General features: G+C 36.2%; 1 protein-coding gene across 1 annotated transcript in view; it reads right to left on the bottom strand.

Moving 5' to 3' along the window:
• Nucleotides 1-19708, bottom strand: part of CDH12 (cadherin 12) — a 172330-nt gene that overhangs the window by 12096 nt on the left and 140526 nt on the right. Inside the window, exon 7 of the mRNA XM_070942578.1 lies at nucleotides 2038-2174. Coding sequence (XP_070798679.1) covers nucleotides 2038-2174 — 137 coding nt within the window. The remainder of the gene's footprint in view (nucleotides 1-2037; nucleotides 2175-19708) is intronic.

Raw genomic sequence — 19708 nt, 5'->3', positions numbered from 1 at the left:
GTTGACTCAGCTTTCCATCCTTTTGAGGTAGGTAAAATGAGGACCTGGTTTGTGGGGGCAATAAGCTGACTTTGTATAAAAAAGAACACTGCTTGGGCCTCCCGAAAGCCCTACTAAGCAGGTATATACAATAGTATGAAGGCTATTGCTTAACGCATTGTAAGCAGCCCTGAGTCTCCGGAGAAGGGCGGCATATAAATCGAACCAATAAACAATAATAAACAATAATAAACAAGGAAGGCAAAGTAGTACACATCCCTAAATTATGAGTGCATATACCTCCCTTTATTGGACAGAAAAATAATATTGTAGTATGATATAGAATTGATTTGATAAAGAGAAGGAAAAATATGCCTGAGATATAGATTTTATATTAAGGTTTATTATCAATGAGATTCAAATAAAAATGAAACCAGAACCTCCATCAAGGTGTTTTGAACTAGATTTTTGTTTACTTACAGACTCAGGCAAAACATATTCAGAACAACTCCCACTGAAACCAGTGGGTTTTATTAATCATAACCATGATACATTTCCAGCGTATTTAGTTATGATTAATTTTTGCATGCCATACTTAGAATGTTTAATAAGTAATTACACAAGCTTACAAGGGCACTGAAATAGCTTCGAAAATTGTTCTTGGAAGCCTGCTTGTTTCTGAGTCATCATTGTACTGTAGAGTCACATACCATTCGCCCCCCCTCCCCTTCAACAAGACAAAAAAAAAAAGACTATTGAAACTTAATTAAACAGAATAATCAAGGAAGAAAAAAGAGGCCTTTAAAGTTATTAAAATATGACTGGAAACAAACAGCTTGTGACTCATAATGCTGCAATTAAGGGAGATTTCTTTATGCAGAGTGGAAAACAATGGATTAAACCATTAGTGTAAAAGGAAAGCAGTTCACCTAACCCTTGAACACATTCTCTCTTCATCATAAAGCCTCCATCTTTCTGTCCATATAATTGTCCACATGGGAGTGGATTCCCTTGTGAAGCAATAGGATTTTTGCAATCCTTGGAGGAACAATCCTTCCATTCATTCTCTAGGGGTTTCTGTTAAGCCAATGATATGTGTCTGAGGGAAAATTAAACCCTTTTATGTATCTCTAGACACATATATTCAAGGTCAAAAAGAATAAGTAAAATGTATTAATGAAGTTGCATGCCCTGATACAAAGCCTACTTTACTTTTCCAAGCTTCCAAGATTGAGCAAAAGAGAAAAAAGAGGGACATCATGTCTTCTTTTAAGAAGCAGACTGAAAGACAGAGTCTAAGAGACTTCCAATTAGAGGAAAACAAAGCAGAGATAAAGACATAGATAAAGAGGTGGTCTGTGTTTGCTTCGCTATTTCTAATGCCTCTAGTGAGTAGTAGGATAAAACAGTTGATGCTTGTTGAGTTGCTTCGACAATTATTCTTGGACTAGATTTGTAACTAACAAGCATACCAAACTATCCCTGCCCACTCATTACCTGCAATTGGAACTTCATATGTTATTTTACACTGAAAACCAGAGGCCTTGACTATTCTCAGAGAATGAATAACCTATATACATGGAGTGAGATGGTAAATATGTGGCACTCATCAATCCAAATTATAGACACACTACGGGGCACTGGCAATGAATGAAAGTTCAGACTTCCACTAAAACTAATAGGGACCCTATCGTTTTATGCTCCACAAAAGGAGAAAGAGGAATCATGCCTGCAATTTTAGCTGCTTATTCAATATTCAATATTTATTCAATATTTTCTCCTTCAGGGCTGAGAACTCTTAAAAATGGAATCATGCTACAGTGAATGAGGCTAATGACTGACAAAAGATATAATTATTTGAAGCTGATTCCTAAAAGATCCCTAGGAGTCTGCCCAAAAATATAGGAAATCTGCCGAATGAAGTGTTACGACATGCTCTATTTCATAAGACAAAAAAACAAAACAAAGACATTTGCCAAATAATTTCATCAAAATGGACAAACAAGATAACAATGACAATTCCCGAAATGACATCTATCCCATTTCTATTGTACTTACTAACTTTACTTGCAATTATTGAAAAATTGTATTGCGCAGTATTCTCTCTATCAAGTAACTCATTTGTGGCAATAGTTCCTTCCATTCCATCTATAGTAAAGTAGCTATCCATATCATTCTTCCAGTCTATGAAGTACCTGCAGATGCAGAAGGTTGAGAGGGAAGGAAATAGAAGAAACAATAGAAGTTGACAGCCTCTAATCATTTATAATAATAGCATTTGGTGCATCTAAATGGCTTTCTTATTCTACTCTCAGAAGTTATTTCTCTACTTTGTAATAAAGAAGCAATGATTGCTTTAACACCATGTCAGAAGGCTAAATGGAAAATAATGAAAGATAGACTTGAGAGAAAAAAATTAACAGGGAATATGTAAACATTTTAATTGTATTTCCAATAAAAGCATTCAGAATTGTGTTCTTGAGTGCAGTTCCAGTCTTTCTCTTCCCCAGAGAGATCATCAAATTTTAGAACATTTTTCTCTCTCTCAATAATTTGGTTACTGCTGCTTCTAAAACCAATTTAAACACTTTTACTGGCTGCCTTTGTTCATGCCTTTTTCCTAATTTAGCAGGAATGTGCCATTTTCCAGTATGTTTCTGCTGTTTGTTGTTTTTGTTATTATTTTGTAGGTTTCCATCTACTTGTTTGTTTTATTGATTGGAAGTGATTTTAATAGAATATAAACAAAAGTCACATTGACTACTCTTGCACCTAAATTGAGTTTTCATATTATTACCGTGTTCCCCAAAAATAAGACCCTGTCTTATAATTTTTTGAAACCTGAAATAAGCGCTTAGCCTTATTGCCATGCGCTCAAAAGTCTGATTGGGCTTATTATTAGGGGATGTCTTATTTTGGAGGAAACAGGGTAATTATTCACAAATCTGAGGATTGGCATAGACTGTTTCTTTGGAAACGAATTACTGAGTAAACACTTGAAGCAACAAATAAGTCAGTCTACTCTAAAGCACCATGAATACCTAAGATTTTTTATTTGTGATGTGGCAAAGAAATAGATGCACATTCACTATTTTGGGGAGGTATTTTAAATGAGTCATAATAAAGGCTGTCTGAAAAGGCAGGGGATCTCTGCACTGGGCAAACCTGGTAAGAATAGTATTACTATAAAAAGCAGGTATCACAGAAGTTGCTGAAAGATTAATGGCAGATATTAGCAAAGTACTACTTCTAATGCCATCTGAGTGTAATACAAGGAAAAACAGCAACAACTAAGGATAACAGGGGTGAAAGGCAAACATGCAGAGAATTGTAACATATTACATTACCATTATTTAACATAATACTGTTTAAATCAGGCCCAAGATTAGTAAAGGATAATTCAGGAACAGAATCAGAATTTATTAACCATTTTTATTAAAGAATAGCTATTAGTGCTGGAGCAAGTCGTTAAATTTGCGTGCATAGAAAACAACGGCCTACAGTTTACAAACCTTCTCTTAAATAATAATAAAAATAAAATAAATACAGAGTTTTTATAGTTTAATGTACGCCATGTGAATTTTGTTTTTGTTTTGTTCAGTTGGATGATTTACTATTAATCATGAAAATTCAAATGTCTCTTCTGAATCCATTGAAATGTAATCCTAAATAAATGTTCATAGGAGTCAAGCTAATATCAGTGCCAACAAGCAAGTAAATAGATGTGTGCCAATACAAAGTCAAAGGTTATGAAATGCTGGTGTTGCAGTGATATTATTCAGTGCCCTATTTAAAGAAGGAAATATTTGTAGTCAAGGTACTAAGATTAAATGAAACAATTCCTTGAAAAAGAAATAGAATTCTGTCAACCTGTGAGCTGGGAGCAGGAGTGCTTATAGGGAAGAAGGTCACCAATATAAAGACAGCACTTGTGATTGCATAACTGACACCTCACCTTTTTTTTTATGTTGTTCTGGCTGAAAGCAAACAGTAATGCATCTGACTCTAATTGGGTTCACACAAGGTGTTGATTTAGTTAATTTCAAGAACAAACCAAATTTGGTTGGGTTCACATAATACATTAAGACAGCAGTCCCCAACCTTTCCATCTTTGCGAACCAATTGTGGTAGCGGGAGTGGGGTGGAGAGAGGGGATGCTCAACTGCTCACCCGCTGCTTGCATAGCCCAGTTCTAAACAGACTGGGGCCTGATACCAAGCCATTGCCCGGGAGTTGGGGACCCCTGCATTAAGACATAAGCCACAATATCATAACAGTTAGGACTGTGTGACATGATAATTGAAAGCAAACCAACCATACAACAGCTTAGCATAATTTCTGAACTGTATTTATATAAAACCTGGTATTCTTTCAAGATTCAACCTGGTATAAATGGAATAAAATCTGGTATTCTTTCAAGATTCAATTACAAGAACCCATTAATTTCAGGTCAATTAACTTGAGCTGTCAAAAGGTACCATAAAAAAAATCCTCACTATAGGCATGGTTTTGCTGAAAACTGGAAATAAATGCAAACAATGTAAATGCAGTTTAGTTGACAAATGCCTAAAGTATGACCATGGGTGGGCAACTCTTGCAACTCTGAATCTTGATTGTAATTATCCCCAGGGAGATCCATTGTAGCTTGAAATGGTCATTAAGCAACCTCTCATAAATCAAGGACTATCTGTATTCAGTATATGCCCTATTGTTAGTGGTGAATCCAAATGATTTGCTGCAAATGTTAGATTGAATAATATAACAAGGAGCCATGGATTTAAAAATTAATACACCAAAGAGCAAGACAATAGCATTTGACAGGAGAAATAGAATTAATGATTTTAATCATTATACTTAACTGGCAAAAAAAAAAAAAAAGCAGATAATTTAGTGTACTTTCATAGAATTTTGACTAAAGGTGGAGAAATGGATGGAGAAATTATCTGTAAGTTTTGGCAGAAATGTAGTGAATAGTGTATTGTCTTTTTATGTACAAAAAGGAAGGACAAATGTTAAAGGAAGGGACAATTGCTTTATGTTTGATTTGATAAATGGAAATGAGAATTGGGGATGGCAAGCAAAACCTAAAATTAAGTGGAATTCAGTGGGAATGTAACAGTTCAGAATTGTATATGGTAAAATAAAAAGAATGGAAGCCCTGAATTAATGTAGATTGAATACAAGAGTGACTTATCAGCATGGAACAAATACATGAAAATAAATTGCCAAATAGAAAGAGTAAATTATTGAATCACTAAATAAATATATGAAGGATGAATTGACATCCCTTTTGCTCTAACATATTCTACTACGGAGATAATGAAAATGGGAGAGGAATGAAATTAAGTTTCCATGCAGCCAGCTCACTCATAGGATTTAGCAAGTTTAAGACCAGAGGGTCCAACTTGCATTGAGGCATGAAAGGCTGTGGGAAAAGGCAGAGGACAAAGAAAAGGCAATAGAACAGGGGTGTTAAACCCAAGGCCCAAGAGCTAGATCCGGCCCACGGGGTGTTTAGATCTGTCCCATGGGGCCACCCTGGAAACAGTGAGGGACTGGCCTGCGGTGCCAGATAAAATGGAGCATGGGAGGGCCGCATGTGGTCCATTTTCACTGGCAGAGGGTTCCAGGAGGCTGTCACATCCCAAAACAGAACTCGGGAGCCTGCTTTCTCTGGCACAGCACTTGGGCCACCACAGGTGCCCGACATGAGTGACATTAAACTGGCCATGCCCACCCCAGCTACGCCCACTCTGCCCCCCCGAGGTCAAACACAACCCTGATGCAGCCCTCAATGACACCTCTCCAATAGAACAAAATTATTCAAAGAGATTCTGTCTTAATTGGCTTACCATAAGTCTACCTGGGAATTTACTATTAGTTTTCAAGATCAAGTTCTTTTCCTGACTAGCATTAAGAGTCTTCATGAAATTTATGCTGTTTTCACTTTTGTTAGCTACAAACAGCTTACAGGCCACTTTCCTCCTAAGTGAGTTCTCATTTATATTATATTGCATTATATTTTTATACTGCTACAATTCATCTGACTCTAAGTGGGTTACAAGCCAGTAAATAATTATAGCATTAATCACAGAATACAAAGCAAAATGATATATAAATTCTTCCATAGTAAATCCATCATCCTACAAGATAACATACAAGATTCAACATTCATTCATGGGGCTGCATTTGACTTAGGACAAGAAAACTATTAGTCTTTAGAGGCTTTCTGAAATAACTGGATCATAACAAATTTCTGGAAAAAGTTGGAGAAAATTATCTCAGTTCCCTCAGCACTCTTGTACTCTTATCAGTCACCTAAGTATGAGGTCCAGGTCTGTCCCTCTGCTTAATCAGGATACAGTTTGTGAAGTCTCCAGCACCTGTATTAAGAGTCTGCAGAATTTTGGCAACCACACAAGGAACACATTTACCAATGTTTCCTTGGGCAATATTCCAAGCACAGAGTCAAGTAAGCTTAGGTACATGGTTGAGATATAAGGAAATGCATATCCTATTAGGATATAGTCAATTTACTTTACTAAGAAACCCTGGAAATCTTCTATGCAGTTAGTTAGAGCTTTCAAGAATTTTTTCACCCGCAGTAGCAGTAGCTAATGCTTGGCTCTGATATTGGCCACATTCTGGTATTTGCAGGGATATCTTGATCTTCCTGTGAGCTATAAATGCCCCTATTTTTAAAAAAGGAAATACTGTACATTTAATACAGCTAATTCTATTCCAAGTACAATCTTAGGTATCTATTTTTCATGTAATCCATTTAGGAAGGCTCCGTATTCAATACCACAAGGGCAAGCTCCCTTGTAGAGCAAGGGAGCCCTTCCCCTGAAAATAATTTGATTAGCTAATTTTATATAATATTTGACTATGAAAACTGTGGGTTCAGTATATTTTGGTATTAAGTCGCTAAATAGTCTGTGTACACAAGGGTTTGTGTGTGTACCTAAAAAGGCATTTTAAAATACATGCCGACCTAGAATCTGTGAATACTGAAATCCTTAAAGTTTGAACTCAATTATTTCTCTTTTGTTTGTTTTTTTCCCCCTCTGGCTGCTTGTGTGACAGCAGATATGATGTGAGTTACTCTGACCTGAGCAAGCACGGTTTTGCTGCAAATGCCCAAGATGCAAAGTGCTCATTTGATTTGACAGGATGCAAAAACTAATTTACACAGATAACCCTAGAGGTTCAAAGAGTCAAATGAAGCCGAGTGAGGAGAAAAGAGTTGCTAATGTTTCCCAGAAAAGAAGACATGCCACGTCTCTTTCCAAACAAATTTGTCTATGCACAAGAGAGGTGAAAAAGTGACTACATTGCAGTCATCAACACATCCTAATTGCTGTCTAAACATTTCATCACTCACTACCCTGTTTTTCTTAGATGAATTGCGCATTTATTAAATAAATTGTCTTGCCAAATTTGTTGTCATCTCTTTATTTCTCATAATGAATTCAATAATGCATCAAGATATCTTTCCTTCCTTCCTTCCTTCCTTCCTTCCTTCCTTCCTTCCTTCCTTCCTTCCTTCCTTCCTTCCTTCCTTCCCTTCTTTTTAAAGCATATTAGATTGTGATGATTCTCAGGCTGTGACAAGAGAACAAAAGACAGAAGGGAGAAAATCAGTCCTCCATCTCAATGTCACAGAGATTTCTCAGCAGACGCTTTGGTCAAAGATATAATATGTGGAGCCATTTTAGTACAGAAAAATAATTAGAATGAATGTCAACAAGAAAAAAAAAATATTAGAATGTATACCAACAAGAGAGAATACAGGAGAGAATTTGCCAATTACACTGTATTGATCCAGAATGTTTTCCACTGTCAATACAGGATAAATCTATGAAAAATGTATCATATATATATTGCCCTATATACAAAATTCTGAGTATTTCTGAAGCTCTGTTATACTTTCAAACACTATTTTTTAAATAATACAAATTGTTTTACTTTCCTCATACAATTATGTGTATACCAAAAGTCAGATTCAACCCAAAGGAGACTTTAAGACAGAGGTCCCCAAACCAGGCAGCTTTAAGATTTGTGGACTTCAACTCCCAGAATTCCTCAACTAACATGCTGGGCTGGAGAATTCTGGGAGTTGAAGTCCACAAGTCTTAAAGCTGCCAAGTTTGGGGACCTCTGCTTTAAGATGAAAAAAAGAAATTAAAAAATGGCTTTCATGGCATATGGATCCTAAACCTGACATAGTAGAGATCACTACCCTAAAGTCTAAAAATATGTAACAATATTGTTCCATTCATTTTGAAATTACATCTATTCAATTTGCTCTTTCCACAATCCTGATGGTTTTGTTTTTCACCTAGTTTTAACACTTGCTTTTTAAAAAAAACTGTTTTGGTTTTGTCCAAACAAGAAAAATAAACTCAGCATTAATAATCATCTTTTGAAAATATTCTCTTTTCTTCCTATTCTTTAAATAAGTGGATTTCCATTCCACTGCCATTTAGCTATTATCTTCTGATTCCCATATGTCAAAGCTAACAGATTTGGAAGTCTGTGTCCCTTATGGAATATGATAAATTATAAGGACTTAGTGTTTCTCCTCATAACATGAACAGTTTTGGATTGTTTTGCATTCTGGAGTTATGCCATCTGTTGTACAAAGCACAGATCTATTGTCTTGTTTCTCTCTCCTTTGTTTTGCAGATTATAGATCAGTGTAATAGGCACTGTGAAGGCTAAAGCTGTGTCTGGGAAGTATATGAGAGAAAATGAATTAATTTGCAATGAAATTGCACAGCACATTATATTGGTGATTGCATAGAGGAAAGCATATTATCTTCCTAAAGACCTATTTCTTTTCTACCTCTTTTGCCTATTCTACTTTGCAAGTTTTTCTTTTAAAATATTTCAAAACTGACACAACAGATTATTTACTCTGACAAGGCAAACTCGATCTTTAAAAGCTAACACAGCATAATGGTTGTAAGACATACTCAGAAGTTGTAATCACAAAAAATTGTCTAAAGGTAATTTATGATTTTACTAACATCTATTTATTGACTTTCAGTTTAAATTAGGGACATAAACCTTATGTGGTAGTGAAGTCTAACACATCATTAACTAAGATCCACATATATTTTCTGCCCCTCAGTTATACCAGGAAATAAATAAGCAAAATCAGTTTAATAAACTTGCTGCTACTTAAAAATCACAAAAATTACAATCTTTTGTTTTTTAAAAATGTCATTTAAGTGCCAGTACATCTTGTAAGTAAGTGTAAAATGTGAGGGAACAACTGAAGCATTTTTATCACGTAAATAGGACCATCTAGTTGTATTTATGTGAAAATAGGTATTCCTCACTCACTGACCACAAATGGGAGCAGTAATTTCAATGCTGAGCAACTTGTCACTAAGCAAAATATTAGTTTAGTTTAGTTTAGTTTAGTTTAGTTTAGTTTAGTTTAGTTTAGTTTAGTTTAGTTTAGTTTAGTTTAGTTTAGTTTAGTTTAGTTTAGTTTATTTGATTTGTATACCGCCCTACTCCCGAAGGACTCAGGGCGGTGAACAGCCAAGCAATAAAATACATAAATACATAAAATTTAAAAACCAGATAAAATCAAATTAAATCATTTTGGCCCGGACAGATTAAAACACCCCAATAATTTAAAAACAGATTAAAATTTACATATTAAAAGAGGGAGGAGATTAGGCCAAGCCCGCTTGATGGAATAAAAAGGTCTTCACAGCGCGGCAGAAGGTGTGCAGATCCGGGATCCTCCGTATCTCTGGGGGGAGCTCATTCCAGACGGTAGGTGCCCCCACAGAGAAGGCTCTCCCCCTAGGGGCCGCCAGCCGACACTGTTTGGCTGACGGCACCCAGAGGAGTCCCTCTCTATGAGAGCGTACTGGCCGGTGGGAGGCTATTGGTGGTAGTAGGCGGTCCCGTAAATAACCAAAATATTATGTGACTATTCCAGACAGGAATAGTCTGTCACTTCTGCTTCCATGATTCAGCAAATCATTATGGTTATTATGTGAGACATCACACAAATGCAGCTTGTGCCTTTATTATCAGCTTCTCTATTGATTCTGCTTATCAGAAAGTCGTCTGAAGCACACAATGCCAATTAAATGGAACATTGCAATGGAACATTGCAACACTTGTAAACACTTCCGGTTAAGAAATGCCTGAATATCAATTATATGACTCTGAGACAGCTGCAGCAGTTATAAATGCGAGGATTTGTTGCACTTAGCTCAGTGTCAGAAGTGCTCCTCTGAAACCATGGCTCCCAAAACTGAAGCATGCTGTCTTGAAAGCTCAGTGCAGTTGCTTCAAAGGCCCCTGTAGGCTATTGTGTGCTTCATTAGTAATTCTGACAGGGAGAAAAAAATTAAGCAAACCTTTGGAAATCCTATGCAGAAAAGTCAGCAGACAATATGATAGTTCTGTATATCTCTATCCTTATCTCTATCATGTCTGTCTGTCTCTCCGTCTGTCTGTCTAGCTGTCTAACTATCTTAGTTGTCTAGCTATCATCTGGAAGTTTTATTAGGTTTATATGCCATTTTTTCTTCAGAAGCGTAAAAATGAGTACATGGTCTTTCACCCCTGTCCATTATATTTATATGACTACTTTTTTTTTTTTATTGCAAAAGTTTTACAATTACATTTTCACCCCTTTTTTCACCCCCCCACCTCCCTCCCCAAACTTCCCATCCTCCCTAACCCTCCCTGACCCTCCCCCCCCCCAGACTTCCCTATTACATACTCATAACTAATAACACTAATATATAAACCTGAACCCATCCCTCCCCCTATATAATTTTTCCTCTTTATCTCTTTACATTAAAATATTTCTAATACATTATTTTCAAATAAAAGCTATTTGATACTTTCTAGTTTGGTATTTGTTCTGAACATATTCTATCCACCTTTTCCATTCCCATTCATAAGTCTCTTGTGAACAATCTTTTAAATACGCTGAAATCTTCGCCATCTCTGCAAAACTAGCCATCTTCAAAGTCCATTCCTCGATAGTAGGCAAAGCTTCATTCTTCCAATATTTACCTATCAACAATCTTGCTGCTGTTATCATATACAATATTAGTTTTATTTCACCCCGTGTAAAACCCTTAACTATACCCAATAAAAACAATTGTGGAGAAAATTGAATTTTTTTCTTCAAAACATTCTGCATGACCCACCAAATTTTTATCCAAAAAGCCTTAACTTTCCTACAGGTCCACCAAACATGATAATACGTAGCATCCAAACATTCGCATCTCCAACATTTTGGCTGAACATTAGGGTACATACATGACAACTTTTTGGGATCTAAATGCCATCTATAAAACATTTTGTAGAAATTTTCCCTCAGGTTCTGGGACTGTGTAAATTTAACATTCTGAACCCAAATATTTTCCCATGTCTCCAACATCACTGGTTCTTCAAAATTTTGTGCCCACTTAATCATACAATCTTTAACTAATTCAGTTTCTGAATCCCTTTCTAGCAAAACATTATAAAGCCTTTTAATATGCATTGGACCTTTCTCTCTTATATGTCTAACCAATTCTTCCTCATGCAACATAATACCAGTTTTTTGGTCCTCTTTCCATCTCAATTGTAATTGATTATATTGTAACCAATTTAAATTAATTCCTTCATCCAACAGTGTCTGTAATGTCTTCAGCTGCCATCTGCCTGCATCTGTAAAAAGAACCTCTTTATATAAAAACCCCCCGAGTGACATTATATTTGTATTCCACATAGTATGACCAAGATCCAGCCATAACGGTATTTTATAATCCCATTTGAGTCGGTGCTTCTTCCAAACTCTCATCAAAGATTCTCTAAGTATATGACTTTTAAATACTTTATCTGCTTTGTCGTCATAAAGTAAATAAGCATGCCATCCAAATTCAAGATCAAAACTTTCTGCATTCAGTATTCCAGTCTTTTTACTTCCAAACCAATCACTTGTTAAAGTTAAAGCTGCTGCATCATAATATAACTGTAGGTTTGGGAGTTTAAGACCTCCTCTTTCAGGAACATCTTGCATAATTTTCAGTTTCACTCTCGGCTTCTTCTCGTTCCAGACAAACTTATTCACACCAGACTGCCAAACTTTCAGTTGTTTATCACTTTTAAGCACCGGAATCATTTGAAACAAAAACAGAAATCTTGGCAAAATGTTCATCTTAACTGCTGCTATTCTTCCAAGTAAAGACAGTTGCAGCTTTTTCCAAGTCTCCATATCTTTCTGGACCTCTCGCCACAACACCTCATAATTATTTTGAAACAATTTCATATTTGATTCTGCAACCTGAACTCCAAGATATTTTACCTTAGGTACAATTTCAAAACCTGCCCTCCTTTCAAGCTCATGTTTACGATCTTGTGTCATATTTTTTACTATCATTTTAGTCTTTTTTGAATTCAGTCTAAAGCCTGAAACTCTACCATAGTCTTGTATAATGTCGTTCATCAAGATTATTGATTCCATTGGTTGTGATAGGGTAACAACCAGATCATCTGCAAATGCCTTTATTCTGTAATCCTCTTGCCTTATCATTATGCCTTTCAAAATTTTAGAGTCCCGTATTGTGTTTAGCAAGACTTCCAATGTTAAAATAAATAAAAGTGGGGACAACGGACATCCCTGTCTTGTTCCTTTTTCAATTTTAAACTCTGTCGTCAAACTTCCATTAATAATAATCTGTGCCTTTTGCTCTTGATAAATTGCTGAGATCGCCTGTATAAATTGGTCCCCAAAGTCCATCTTTTTTAAAGTCTTTAGTAGAAAATTCCAATCCACTCTATCAAAGGCCTTCTCTGCATCCAAAAAAGCCAGCACTGCAGGAATCTGTTTATTCTTATCAAGATATTCCAATAAGTCTATTACTTGCCTTACATTGTCCTTCATATATCTGCCTTCAATAAATCCCGCTTGGTCCTCATGAATCACCTTTTGGATTACTGGCATCAACCTGTTGGCTAATACCTTCGCATAAATTTTATAGTCTGTGTTCAAAAGAGATATTGGTCTGTAATTCTCTGGTTTTTTAGGACCAACTTGTTCTTTTGGTATCAAAGATATATAAGCAGTTGTCCAAGATGGGGGTATTTTACCCCCTTGTTGAATGTTACAAAATAAATCTCTAAGTTGTCCCACCATTTCAGCTTGCAAAGTTTTATAATACACTGCAGTCAAACCATCCGTGCCAGGAGCTTTGGCTGTTTTTAACTGTTTAATTGCTGCTGTTATCTCCTCCTCTGTTATGGGATAGTTCATTCTTTCCTTTTGTTGATCAGTAATTTTTGTAACTCTCTTATCATTTAAATATTTTTCTATAAGTCCATTCTGCACCTCTTCTTTAGCATATAATTTAGTATAATAGTCCACAAAAGCTTCTTTAATTAATTTTTGTTGAAAGATTTCTTTCCCACCAATATCAATACTATCGATAGTCCGTATACTTTGTTTTTTCCTCAATGTGTAAGCCAACCATCTGCCCGGTTTGTTAGCGTTGCAAAATGTATTATGCTTCGCATATTGTAAGCTTGTTGCAACTTGTTCCGCCATAAGCATTTGAAATTGGTCTTTCAGAAGTTTTATAGCACTTCGGATTCTTTCATCTGTTGGATTTTTAATAAGTAGCTGTTCTTTATTCTTTATTTCCATTTCCAACTCAATTCTTTTCTTTTGTCGGAACTGTCTATGTTTAGAGTTCATATAGATAAGTACCCCTCTCATATAAGCTTTACTTGCATCCCAAACAATTTCAATTGGAGTACCTTTATTCAAATTTATTTCAAAAAATTCTTTCAAATGCTTTTTAAGTTCTATTGTATTTTTTTCATATCTAAACAAGTTCTCATTTAATCTCCAAGAACGTCTCTCAACCTTATCCATCTCAATTTCTATCCATACAGGGCTATGGTCAGTCAAAGTTCTTGGAAAAATCTTTGTTCTTTTTGTCTTAACAAGTAGATCATTTGACAACAGGATAAAATCAATCCTAGAAAAAGATCTATGTCTATCAGAAAAAAAAGTATAATCCAATACGTTTGAATTATGTATTCTCCAAACATCTTTTAATTCCATATCTTCTTTCATATCAAAAAAAGTCTGTGGTAGTCTAATTCTAGACTTTGCCAAGCTCTTTTTATCTAGTTTAGAATCAATTACTCCATTCCAGTCTCCCATAATTAAAATAGATCTATAGTCCCATTGCAATATTTTAGTATGTAACATCTTATAAAAATAATCCTGTTGTTGGTTGGGAGCATAAATTCCAATCAGAAGAATTGGTCCATTTGCTGTAGACAATTCAATTGCTACAAACCTACCATCTTGATCTGCTTCTATAACTTTCGCTGTTAATTTTTTATTTACATAAATAACCACGCCATTCTTTTTCTGCGAAGTCGAAGATATAAAATGTGCTCCTAATTTTGAGTTTATCAAATATTTTTGATCTTGAGTAGTTATATGCGTTTCTTGTAAACATATTATATCATTATTAAATTGTTTCAAATATGTAAATAATTTCTTCCTTTTCTGTGCTGAATTCAACCCATTGACATTCCAAGATAGACACTTAAAGGTCATCAGCCTCTTTCTGGAGCGCGGAGCAATATCTTTGAAGTTCATCCGAAAGCTTCGATCTCGCTCCTCCCATAGCGCCACTCTCTTGTACGGTACTCTTAACTGCCTTCTTGTCTTGTCTTTCCTGTTGTTGTTGTTGCTGTTGTTTAAATAGCTTAGATTGAGCTCTAGTTATACGTTGATCTTTCACTTCAGCCAACTGAATCAAATCCAAAATTGGAGAAGAATCCAGCAAGGGCTCACTCAAAAAACCTCCTTCTGCACCTTGCACTGTTTCTAATTCCTGCTTAGACTGTTCTTTCAATTGCCTCTCTTCACTCTCCTTAATCTCCAAAACTGTAGATGTACGTGGAGATGGAGTTCTTTCCTTAAGTATAGTACTATAAAAATGTTGTGCCTTCTCCACGGTATTCAACCGATATCCTTCTCCCTTGTATCTAAAAATTATCCCAGCTGGTGCGTCCCACCGGAAGGGTATCTGTAAATTTTTCAATTCCTTAACAAGAAAACCAAATTCTTTTCTAGCTTTCAGCATTTTAGGAGGTAATTCTTTAAAAATTTCAAGTCGTGAACCCCCCACTTGTACAGAAGTGTGAAAAGATTTTTGCAGGATATGATTTCTAATTTCTCTATCAGTAAAATATATCACCACATCTCTAGGCAGTTGTCTTTGTCTGGCCACCCAAGAGTTCACTCTGTAAATTTTATCTATTTTATGAAATACCAAATCAGGATTAGCTTGTAAAATCTTAGCCAAGGCTTCAGAGCAAACTTGTCTCAAGTCCTGTCTCTCCTCCTCTCGAATTCCCCGAAGCCGTATAGCAAATTCCATCGCCCGAAATTGTATCATAACAATCTCATCTTCAATTCTCTGCATTTTATTGTCAACTTCATCAATTTTATAATCATTGTCTTTCATCTTAACATTAACTTCTGATTTAAATTCTTCAACTTTAAAATCAACTTTCCCAATAAATTCTACCAGGCCAGACGCCACTTCAGATATTTTTTTGGTCACCTTTTTTTGATTCTGATTCACCATGTCTTTAACTTCATTAATTTCCTGCATAAATTCCTGATGTGATTTTTGAAGTTTATCATCTATCTCCTGTTGAGATTTTTGAAATTTATCATCCAAAGTTTTAGAAATAAATTCTTTTAAATCTCCCACATCAAATTCTTTTTTCTGAGTTTGTAACTGTTGAGCAGGGGGAAGTTGCGTTTCATGTTTATGTGTGGGGGATCCCCCCCCTGATGCCTTCCCTTCCTGCTTCTTTGAAGCCATCCTGGCTCGTGATCTAGTTTTTCTAAAGAGGGAGGTTCCTTTTCCTTTCCCTCCTGCACAAAAACTTCTAAAAAAGTCCCCCAGATTTAATCAAATAAAGACTAAAATAAAGCAAAGTCCAGTATTAAAAAGGGAGAAATTGTTGTTTCTCTTATAACAAGCAAGGCAACTTTGTAACAACTTGGAAACTTTGTAACAAAACAAGATAACTTCACCAATCCACATTCACTGGCTCGTTAACTCTGAGGCTAGACGCCATGTTTTTTTTTTTCTTTTCAAAGCACTTTCACTCACTCGGATTTCTCAAATTGAAAGTCAATAGAGTGCTAATACTTGCGTTTCCAAATTTCAGGATTCAGGTAATTTCGCTGTTTGTTAAAGCCGGTTCTTTCGCTTTAAGTTTCCTGCAGCCGGCTTGTTCTGCAAAAGCAGAATCGTCCCACGTCGCCCGGAGTTTCAGCAGGCTGGAAGGGAGCCACGCCTGTTCTCTCCCCAGAAACTTCCCTGGGGGGTTACAGGGGCTCAACCGGTGCCCTGCGGTCTCTCTTCTTCAATCCTTTAGGATTTAGAAGTTTTCGAGCCGCTTCTTCGTTTCGAAGCGGCTCTACAGGCGGCGGGGCTGGCGGAGCTTCAAAGAGCGCCGCCGACGCCGAAGACAAGGAAACCGGAAGCCTATTTATATGACTACTTGATAAATTACATCTATCTACCTTATATGCATTCATCTTTGTCTTTGCTCTTACTGTTAATCATATTCACAAGAGTTTAGCATTTTCAAAATTTGTCGTATTTCTCAATATCAAAAACAGGCAGAGTGAAATGAATAAACAGTGCTTCTCTAAAGCTGCAAATTTCTTTTTTCTGGGAGTAAATCTCCAGGAATACATTCCTGTAATTCTTAATAATTAATAACATTCTTAACAATTGTGCCAAATATCTTATTAATCTGTCTCTACAATATTTTACATTTTGAAAAACAGAATGTAGAGAAAGTGCAGAGAAGAACAACAAAGATGGTAAGGGGTCTGGAGGTTATATCATACAATAAACAGCTAAAGGAACTAGGCATGTTTAGCCTAATGAAAAGAAGGCTCAGAGGAGATACAATAGCAGTTTTCCAATACTTGAAGGGCTGTCACAGAGAAGAGAGTATTGATTTATTCTTCATAGCACCTGAAGGCAGGACAAAAAGCAATGGGTGGAAGGATATTCAATCTGGAAATAAGGATTTAGTTATTATGCCACAAGCTCAGACACTTTTGGATTTACGTGTAAAATCATGGTACATAAAAAAGGTACTGGTACACATATATCTTACATTGTCCCATCTGATTCCCACTGCAGATACCACTAGTACCTACACTACTAAATAGAGCTTGCAATATGACCATTAGGACATCAGAAAAACCCTTATATTGTTTATAGAGAGAATGTACTGTAAGTATGTGTTGTTGCCACCAAAGCTTGACATGTGATGTATGATGGAATCACCGTCCATCCTGATTTATGATTTTTGTGTGTGAAAATGAGATAAATGTAAACTTTTTCTTTTCTGTTCTTTCCAAAAGTCCTCCCTGTCCTGCCCCAACATGCAAGGCTCCTCAGATCAGTCAAATAAGCTTATGCTAATGACTAGACTTCTCAAGATTGGCTGTGCTGCCTCATTAGGGAAAGGAAAGGAAGAGAGACACTTTCCAGGGAAGGATGAGTGAAGAATGGTGGGAGGGCATTCCATGCATGCATACATACATACATACATACATACATACATACATACATACTCCCAGCAGAATCACCCAGGATCATTCCACCTGTCTAGTGTAGCTCTTCCTCCAAAAGAGCCACTGGCAATCTGGCCTTCTTCTATCTCTTCCCCATGTGACCAGCCCGACCTGTCCTGGTCCAGGCCTTGGGTCCTATCCCACCATCTCACCAATCCTGTTTTCTCATCAACATGTCTCTAAAACCCAGTGAGAGGTCTATCCAGTCTTTCTCTTGTGGCAGCCAGTAATCTCTAGGCCAATTGTAGCCATCCTCTCTTCCCTGGGATGGCAATCTCGTAATCTCTCTTTCTTTCTGAAGGAGTGCAATCTCATTCCCTTGTAGCAGCTTTGTTTTTTGTTTTTTGCTCCCTTGCACTCCTTTTTTTCCCCAGCTTTCCCTAAATTCTGTTTTACCCCAGCTTCTTCAAGCTGTCCTTTTTTTAATCTCAGTTCCCTGAAGCTATCCTCTTACTCCTCCTGCTGGCGACTACCTTGCCCAGGAAAAAAAAATATCCCTCAGGGTCTCTTCCTGTCTCCATTCCAGGGGCAAGGCGCCAACCAGGTAGGTAACCAGGGGACATTGTTAATAGAGCTAAAGGATGCAGGCACCTACATCATCAGGCAGTAGTAATACAGAAAGATGAAGGAGGTGGATGATCCTTTAGTGTCATTGGCAAAGACATCCATTCGTACTGTTTAGGAGAAAGCAATGGCAAATAAACTGGGTTCTTTTTCAACAAGAAAATGACATGGATAGAATACAAAAAAAAAAAAAAAAAAGCAAATATTGTACTACATTATAAGACACTCAGATCAGATGGCACTCAGTACGCTACCAAGAAGAGTTGAAGAACTTTTAGAATACAATGATGTTTATTTATTTATTATTAATTAAATTTATTAATTAAATTTATATACCGCCCTTCTCCCGAAGGACTCATGTTGCAAGATTAAATGATGTTTATGTTGTTGCAAGATTAAAAGGCCTCTGGGGTATATGATTGCTGATGTTACCACACTGGAAGAGAAAATCTAAAACTGCAAAGACTGAATTATAGTGGGAATAGCTAACGTACAAGCATGAAAATAGGAATGCTCAACACAGTGAATATGAAACAACTTCACATAGACATTTTAAGCATCAGTGAATTGAGGTCCAGTGGGAATTCACATTTTCTGTTAGAAGATCAGCTGTTCACTACACAGGACATTGAAAACAAAGAAGCAGCTATGTTACCTATAGTTAGGAAGGGTATAGCAAGAACAAAATTTGAATACAATGCAATAGTGATTGAATAATATCAATTTGTGAACAGTTCTTTACTATGACAATTATCCACATTTATAATCCCATCCTTGTTGCAGAAGAAGAGAATGTTTATCACAACATAGAAATAAGGTATGCTTATGGAATGCCAAAGTTGGAAATATTGAAGAAAATGTAGTTGTATTCTATGGTTTAAGAAACCAAAATGAAGCAGAATAATAACTTATCAAACTCTGCCAACTCAATTATTTCTTCATTGCTAACACTATCTTTAAATAACCAAAACAATGCCTCTGAAGAGGGAAATGATGTACAATACAGATGGAGTACATGGAAATCAAATTGACTATACTATTGCTACGTTGAAGTGGATGAGTTTAGTTATAGCATGAAAGACATGCCTCAGGTGTTGACTGTGAAGTACTGTAGATCACAAACTATTTATGTACAAGTTCCAAGTTAAGCTAAGGAAGAAGAAGAAAAGGCCATTTTGGGCATTTGTTTAAAGGAGAACATCAGGAATTTCTTTGAAGTCCTGAACCTCATTGAAAAAGAGCCAGAGGAAATAGGGAATGAACTTTAAGATGTTATGAATGAATGAGTGTGAAAAGATGAAGAAACAATGTCTGAATAAACCAGGGAAATTCACAAGAAGAGAAGCCAAAGCCAAAAAAGTGAAAAAACTTGGGGAGGAATTTAATAAAAAGTTCAATTCCTTCCCAACACAGAGCTGTTAAAAATGACAAGAACTGGATTTAATGATGTGAACAAATGACATATGAAGAGGTATGCAAACAAAAGGAAAATTTTCA

This window comes from Pituophis catenifer, unplaced genomic scaffold (assembly GCF_029215685.1).
Source record: "Pituophis catenifer annectens isolate HBS135680 unplaced genomic scaffold, rPitCat1.0.hap2 SCAF_3, whole genome shotgun sequence".
NCBI lineage: Eukaryota > Metazoa > Chordata > Lepidosauria > Squamata > Colubridae > Pituophis > Pituophis catenifer.
The sequence above is the reverse complement of the archived record's forward strand: the minus strand, read 5'-3'. Positions and strand labels throughout refer to the sequence as shown.